This window comes from Cryptomeria japonica, chromosome 8, assembly GCF_030272615.1.
Source record: "Cryptomeria japonica chromosome 8, Sugi_1.0, whole genome shotgun sequence".
Lineage (NCBI taxonomy): Eukaryota > Viridiplantae > Streptophyta > Pinopsida > Cupressales > Cupressaceae > Cryptomeria > Cryptomeria japonica.
The window spans coordinates 38,821,182-38,829,722 of NC_081412.1; the positions used below are offsets into that span (position 1 = coordinate 38,821,182).

Below are 8,541 nucleotides of genomic sequence, written 5' to 3' on the forward strand. Positions count from 1 at the left end.
TTGGTAGAACAAAGCAATGAAGTGGTGATCAAGGTTATAAGCTTGATCACCATCTAATAAAATGGAAAATACAATAGTGGTGTCGGGTGAGGTTATAACCTACCACACATCATTTATGAGGAAATGCAAGTTAAAAATGGTGGAGTAGGGTTGTAAATCTGACTACCATCAGTCTTAAGAGATGGTGGTGGTTGGGCTTACAAACCTGACTACCACTGTCAAAGCAAGTAGTAAAACTAAAATGGTGGGGGTAGGTTGTATCCCCACCACACAACATCAAGCATGGCTCCGTTGTGTGATGGGGACACTATTCAACCCAACAATAAGAATAATAACTCTAGTTGAAGTCTCAACCTGAAGTTTGGACATTCACTTGGTAAAGTCACTATTTCCATAGCTAGTGTTCATTTGATTGTCAACCCAGGGACATAATACTTGAAATGGGTCTGCACTATATGTGCACTAAGTTCCTACAATAGTTACTTTGCATTACTGCAGCAACTAACATTATGCAGAAAAGATAAGCAAGAACTGAAACTATTGAAAAGCTACAGGAAAACTTCTGCATTAACATAAATTTAATTAAACAATACTGGCTAAGTTCAATGTTGATAAACAGAAATTACTCTGTTTTCAGTGGATCTGTTTCCAATGGCTGTAGGAACAGTCAATGCAAGAACATCTACTGCAGCTAAAGAATAAAACTAATCTTAACAAAGGCATAGGAACACTCACCAAGTGGGCCCCCATGGATGAGTGATTCCAGGCTTCAAAAAATAACTCTAAGTGCTCAGAACAACATATCTTTGTTCATTTTTCTTCGGAAGTCATTACATGATTCAACGTCAAAAGAAGCTCAAAAACACTTGTAAAAATCTTCTGCTCTATTTTCTCTCTTTTTCCATCTAACCTCTGAGAAGAGATCAAGAGCTTATTTTAAAATAAAACATCTACTTAAAACAACATCGATCACATCGAAGAGAAGAGGCAGATAACTAATCAAGAAAGGAGATAGCTAGATTTAAGCTACAGAAAATGTGGATCTAAACCGAACCACAGTCATAACATACTGTGGTGGTATCTACAACACTAGTGTCCACTTGAGTTAGACATTCGTAGTATTGCGTGATTACTTCTCCTTTGTTGTTTCTTACGTTCTTCAGCATCTCCGTCGATTTGATCTTCCAGTCATCTCCTTAAATATCTCTTCCTGCAACTGGCGGCGATAGAAGAACTTCCACCGCAACATCATTTATTCCCTGCACTTCAAAAGAAATAACATACAAGAACGTACATACATATTCCAATTAATTAAAACATCCATTAATTTCATACATGATATTGCCTAAACAATCTGCATGGCAACAAGAATGAATGACATGGTTGCAAGAATAAAGTGGCAAAGACAAAAAAATGTTTTAATAGGTTTAGGGTACCATCTGAAATACATATAGTAAACTTCTGATACATCATTACTATTATGTAAATCAAAATATGACAAAAGCTTAAGATTTCTAAGGATAAAAATATTCTAATGTCTTAACTCATCATGCCCCCCAACTTTAAGGTCTTCCTGATCCTCCAGCAAGAGGAAAATTCCTAATTCTGGCACTGACTCTTAAGTCACTAACAGTTCCTTGACGTGTTCCTCCTAAAGGTAGATTCCAGTAAAATCCCTTCATCTTTTCCAACCTGGACCATCTGGCCTCTTCTGTAACTGCTTCATAGGGCTTATATGTAGTCTTACATCCCAATAATGGCCACATAAGAATAGGAGGCTGAATGATCAAAGGTAACTAGTTATTGGTTTTCACTCTGCCTAGTTGTATATACTTAGGGGCTCTTTGCATAGCTGCATGGAAATTTGGCAATGAATGAGGTTCTCCCTATTTCAATTCTTCTGGTAAATTATTCCAGCGCTGAGTTAAGCTATCAATTGCAATTACACTTTCATTTTGAACTAAATGCTCATATGCTTGGAATATCTCTTCCCTCATCGGCAGCACTAGATTCCTCACATCTTGCCTTACCAATAGCTTCTGCCATTCATAATAAAGAACTCTTGGCTCTTTTTCTTCCTTCCTCAATTGCAATGGACAATCAAATTCAAAATCTTTGTGTGCTTTGGCTTGTACCCACATGCTGATCTCATTCTAAATCCATGACATTAAAGCTTTTATGTGGATATCCCCAATGTATACTAAGGGATCCCACTCACTATCAGAAGCTATAGCATAATTATGCAAATAAAATTCACACAACAAATTTTTCACAGCTGCTAGGGAAGTCTGCTAAGCATCATAAAATTCCTCAAGGGTTTCGAAAGAGGGGCTAAGGTCTATGACAATGCAGTTCAATTTAAAATTTAAATACCGCTCCCTTAAATGCAGTGCATAAACTCTTGGTGGTGCCCTACATTGTATCAATTTGGGGATCATGCTAGTGATTGTATCAACTTTAGCCTCTAATTCTTCAATTATATTATCCCTCTTTTCAATTTCCTTCTGTTGTTTGTCAATAATCCCCTGTAATCTAGCCCTCTATTTCCCATTGCCTATAAAATGTTAAAGCAATAGATAAACTGCTTAGGGATGATGGAGGTCTAATAGTTGTTACCTTAGGCCATGGAATCTATTCAATAGGCTCCTCAAGTTGCTCTACCATATATGCCAGATTTGAGAGTCTATCAACATCATCTTCCTTTTGAGTTTCAACATCTGCAGGGCTTCCTTCTTCTGATGCTTCCACTAAAAGAACCTCTGCCAAATCACCTGTTGGACGGGGTTTTTGGGTAGTACTCATAGTTCTTCTTGCATAAACCTTTGGAGTGACTATAGCAATAGTTTCTACCTATGGCTTTGCAATAGGAGTTTTCCTCTTTGACCTACTCCTCTTGGTTGCAGGAGCGACTTGAATTTCCTTCTGTTGAACCATTGGTTCATCTTTTGCATTAACTCCTTCTAATTCCTTCCCTTTCCTTTTAGAAGATGACAATTATTTATGAAAAGAAGTGAAGGGCTTCTCAATGCTTGTCTTAGTCATCTCTCTCTTCGTAACAGTAACAACTCCTTCAACAGTAGGAGATTCATTCTCTACAGAAACTATAGGAGAAGAGGGTTCTTCAATATTTTCTTTTTCAACTATTGGCTCATCTGCAATAGGAGCATCTTCAACACTAAACTAAAATATATATTCAAATACCCCCCATTCCATCTGTGAAACATCCCTAAGAGAACGTTCTACCAGCAACTTTATCAAACCATGATGGCTAATAGAACGATTTCCATTCTTCCGTGTTTCTTTAGCACTTGTGGAAATTAGGAGATATAAGAAATTAGGAACATTCACTCTCTGACCATGTCGTAAATGAATAAGCAATTTGAAATAAGGTGAATGTAAATTTGAATACCTCCCTTCGCAAGTAATGTACTTCATTACATATAAAGCGACCTGAGGCCACTCTACTAGAAGGGAAACCCTCCTTTCTCCTTGCTTGTCCACTATTAGAGGTCTATCTGTGGGAAGTGTAAATTCTGCTATGGTACTTCTAGTGTCTTTTGATTCTGGAAATAATTCTCCTTCCTGCGGCAACCTTGTAACTTTAGCTATCCACTACTCTGTAGCAACAACCCTCAATCCTTTCATAGTAGCATCTCCTTCATTGAATGAATGCATAAACTCAGCGGCAATTTCTTCATTATAATCCCTTATTTTCATAAAGTAGTCAATCCAACCATCCTACCTAAAATAATGCTCACATAGAGCATCCTGTAGCAACGTGTCAGGGATTATTGGTTCATGGCAGATTGGATCTCCACCCATTTCTTAATCTGTTAATGTCACAAACTTTGCAGCTTAGAAACAGAGAACCAAAATACTCTACAGACTGAAAATTGAAATTTCCTTACCTATTTCCAAATTTGGCAGTAGATTTCATTACTTTCTTATGCCAAAGAATATCTTATTAAAGAAATGATGGAAAACAATCAAATCAACGTACCGAAAAGAATGAGTCATTACTAATTTTGGAAACCGAACCATAAAACACCCCCCCCCCCAACTTACTTTGGCACATGTCCACACAGGCTAAAAGGATTTAGGGAAGTGTACACAGATTTAGAAAAGGCAACAATCATAATGAAATCATAAATGTGTAATTAATATAAAATAAAATATGTACATACCTGTAGTTGTGTGAAACGAATGGCGAAATGAAATGAAATGACAGATAAGAAAATGAGATGGGATGACGTGGATGGAAAAAATTATTTATGGAGAATAATATTTCCATAAGACATGGAAATATCTTTGTGAAATGACACGTGGAGAATTATGAAGTGGCAAGCATGTTCACTACAGTGGCTACAGGAACCTTACCTCCAACATTTGCCCAATTCCAGAAAGAACTTGATCAGTGGCTACAGGAACCTTATCAATTGCTGCAGGAACTTGTGTTTGATCTTTTTTATCAAATTGTTGTAGGAACTCCTCCTTGCTGGTCATCTTATGATAAAGACGCAATTTGTGACCATTTACCAAAATCTTGAAGCAAACTAGGTCAATTTTGGTCAACCGAACAGCTCCACTGTTGAAAACTTCCTCTATCTCATATGGACCTAACCACCTGGTTTGCAGCTTTCCCATAGTATCCTTATATCTAGAGTCATATAACAATGCCTAGTCACTTGTTTTGAACTTCTTCTCCTTGATGCATTTATCATGCCACTTTGCTCTCTGATTTTGTATCAGTTTTGTCTATTGGAAAGCCAATTTTATCCATTCATCCAAAGCATTCAATTGTTGAATATGTTCCTTTTGTGCTTCAGAAAGTGTCACATTTAATTGCAAAGTTGTCCTCGGAGTTTTATGCTCAAACTCAATAGGAATCATTGTTGCCTTCCCATGCACCATCTCAAAAGGTGTAAAACCAAATGGTGTCTTCCAAGTTGTTATGTATGCCCAAAATGCTTTTGAAAGTCTATTAGACCAGTCTTTTTAATAAACAGCTATTGTCTTGGTAAGAATAGCCTCAAGCTCTATGTTTGTAACTTCTACTTGTCCATTAGCTTGTGGATGATATGGAGTAGATTTTATGTGTCTTATATTGTATTCATTGACCAAGGCTGCAATTAATGTTGAAGTAAAGTGTGGGCCTTGGTCTGTTACAATTTCCCTCGGTACTCCATATCTTGTAAAAATCTCCTCATAAAGGAACTTGGCCACCTTATTATCTCTTGCATGTGTCATGGTGCGAGCTTCCACCCATTTGGTTACATAATCTGTACATACTAAAATGTAATATTTTCCATTAGAAGGGGGGATCAATTGGGCCAACAAAATCTAATCCCCATTTATCAAATGGTGAAACCATTATTTGTGGATACAATGGCATCTCATCAGATTTAGTAGGTCTCCCCATGTGTTGGCATCTGTCACACTTTCTTGTATATTGTGTTGCATCCTTATATAATGTGGGCCAATAATATCTTGTATTCAGTATTTTGAGTGTTGTACTTTTATTAGCAAAATGTCCTCCACAAGGCTCATCATGACATGCATGCAAGATATCCATATGTTTCATCCTCTCTTACACATCTTCTCATAACTTGGTTTGGTCTAGTGTAAAACAAACAATCAGCAATCCAAGAGAAGTTAAAGCTTTTCTCCACTAATAACCTTCTTTCCTTAAGAGAGAAATGAAGTGGCATTTTAGCAGCAGCTAAATAGTTGGCAATATCAGCATATCAGGGAGTGTGGGCTTATATAATGAATAGATGTTCATCCAGAAAAGAATCATCTATGGCTATAGGATCTTCCTATAACTGAATTCTTGAGAGATAATCTGCAACCACATTGGACTTCCCTGGTTTATCAATAACTATGATATCAAATTCCTACATCAACAATAACAAGTGAGCTAACCTACCATAATTGAAGCCTTATTCATGAGATATTTGATTGCAGTATGATCAGTATGCACAAATATAGGATACCCTGTTATATAGTGCTTGAATTTGTTGAGTGCATATATAACTGCTAACATTTCCTTTTTAGTGACTATGTAATTTAACTCAAGCCCCTGCAAGTTCTTCCTAATATAATATATTGCATTTTCCAAGTTATCAATTTTTTGTCCTAAGATTGCCCCTATTGCATAATCAGATGCATCTGCATGAATTTGAAATGGTAAAGACCAATTCGGACCTTTAAGAACTGATGATTGAGTCAAAGTGTGCTTAAGCTTCAAGAAAGCTTCATTGCATGGAGAAGTCCATTTAAACTCCATATCCTTGGTAAGTAGAGAATATAAGGGACTGGCAATTTTGCTGAAATCTTTGATGAATCTTCTATAATATCTAGCATGACCAAGGAAACTTCTAACATCTTTTGCTTTACCGGTGCATTGATATTTTGAATCACTTCAATTTTTGCTGGGTCAACTTGTATTCCTTTTATAGAGATATGATGACCAAGAACTATTCCTTCCTGCATCATTATGAAGCACTTCTCACTATTTAATGAAAAACTATAGTCTTCACACTATTGCAAAACTTTCTTCAGGTTCCCTAATGCTTCTTCAAATTCAGAACCATAAGTTGTGAAGCCATCCATATAAATTTACATGATATATTGGGAAATATCTAAAAATATACTGATCACTGCTCTTTGAAAAGTGGTTGGAGCATTACACAATCCAAAAGGAAGAATAAAATATGCATATATTCCCCAAGGACAAGTGAATGTGGTCTTCTCTTGGTCCTCTAGAGCTATTTGAATCTGATTGTAACTACTGAATCCATCAAGAAATAAAAATTATTTCTTCCCAACCAAAGAGTCTAATACCTGATTCACAAATGGTAATTGAAAATGATCTTTCCTTGTTGCTAAATTCAAAGCTCTATAATCAACACATACCCTCCATTTTCCCCCTTTTTTAGGAACTATTGCCAAAGGTGATACCCATTGGCTATCAGAGATTGGATAGATAAATCGAGCCTTTAACAACTTCTGCAATTCCTCTTTAACTATTTTTTTCAATGCAAGATTGATTCTTCTTTGTGGTTGTCTAAGTGGGCAACAATCTTCTTTTATATAGATATGGTGGGTACAAACTATTGGATCTATTCCATGAATATCCTTGTAATCCCATAAAAAAGGCATGTTTATGACATTTAAGCAAGTCCATGAGTGCTGCTTTTTGAGTATCTATAAGATCACTATTAATATTCAAATATTTATTCAAATCAACCTCTATTTTGATAGTAAGATCAATCTGGGACATATCAAAAAAATGAGAAGTACAAACTTCTTGCGGCAACAGAGTATGCAATATATCTGTGGTTGTTGGAAAGTCTAAATCTACAATATTTGGTATCAACTCTTGTAATTGTTGTTCTTGCTTCAACTCATTTGTCATAATTTTATAAAGAGTTGAGTCTTCATCATGTAATTGCATGAATGGCCCTCTATTAATCATCATAATGTGATTAATATAGTCAAATCCCTCATATTCTTCTCCCAAAGTAGGCCAAACGGCTTGTTGTTGATCAAACTGGGGCTGAGCAGGAGAATACAAAGCTAATGTTTTTATAGAGTTCCCATCTGAAACGGTCATATCCCCTGATCTACATCTAATATATGCATCATTCATGGCAATCCAAGGTCTTCCCAAAATCATCGGATATCCTCCCAATGTCGCCTTTGAAGACAGAATCATAAAGTTTGCAGGGTACTCCCAGGAATCTAAAGTAACAACCACATCTTCAATCATACCATCAGGTCGCACTATAGAGCTGTCAGCAAGTTGTAGGACTATAGGTGTAGGCCTGAGACTAGTGATTCCAAGCATCACATTAATGGATGCCCCTAAATCAACTAAAACATTCCTTATTTGATTTCCATTAATGACTATATTCACAACAGGACTACCAAGATCAGAACATTTAGGAACTAAAACTTTTCGAAGCATAATATCTGTCAGTTGACCCATGACATGCATTGTTTGTGGATCCTTCTTCTTCTTGCCAAGTTTTTTTAGACATGCCTCCTTGAGTGCCTTACTATATATAGGAACATCCTTTATTGCTTGCAACAATGGAATTTTAATACATACATGTTTTAGTTGACCTATAATATCAAAACCTTGCTCTTGTTCTGTAAGAACTTCCTTTTCTTGCAATCTCTGAGGAAATGGTGGTAATCTCTATTTCTGAGGTATTGTGGTTATTGGATTAGAGATTTCTTGTTCTTCTTGCACCTCTGTGATGATTGGAGAAGATGGATTAGGCAGAGTTGTCCCAGATTTGAGGTGAATATCACTTATAGATAGAGAATAGGTTGGGTATTGATTAGGATCAACTGAATAAGCTTGTTGTTGCTGAGATTTAATATTAGGATTTGGCAGCCACCTAAGTGGGCAACTATGTTGGTTTAGGTGGAACAACAGTGGCTGCAGGAGGAGGCATTATTGCAGGTAGTTGGGGTTGTTGAATAGGATGCTGATATCCAGAACATTGGGTAGTACATGGCTGACTCCCCCTC

The 8,541-nt window shown here is 36.6% G+C and overlaps 1 protein-coding gene across 1 annotated transcript; it reads right to left on the minus strand.

Moving 5' to 3' along the window:
• Nucleotides 1–2,994: 2,994 nt before the first annotated feature.
• On the minus strand, nucleotides 2,995–7,999 carry LOC131030229 (uncharacterized). The gene is made up of 2 exons (XM_057960989.1): nucleotides 7,630–7,999; nucleotides 2,995–3,152 (listed from the first exon to the last, which is right to left on the minus strand). Exons 1-2 carry the CDS (start codon nucleotides 7,997–7,999, stop codon nucleotides 2,995–2,997), a joined length of 528 nt encoding a protein of 175 aa, XP_057816972.1.
• Between the last annotated feature and the right edge of the window lie 542 nt (nucleotides 8,000–8,541).

What these genes read in the sequence shown, in the direction of transcription:
- LOC131030229 (XM_057960989.1), bottom strand. Translation starts at nt 7,999, where the DNA reads ATGCATGTCATGGGTCAACTGACAGATATTATGCTTCGAAAAGTTTTA. An exon ending in GAATGATGCATATATTAGAT is followed by an intron (nt 3,153 to 7,629) that starts GTAGATCAGGGG and finishes CTCCTATTGCAG; the next exon opens with ATGAGCCAATAGTTGAAAAA.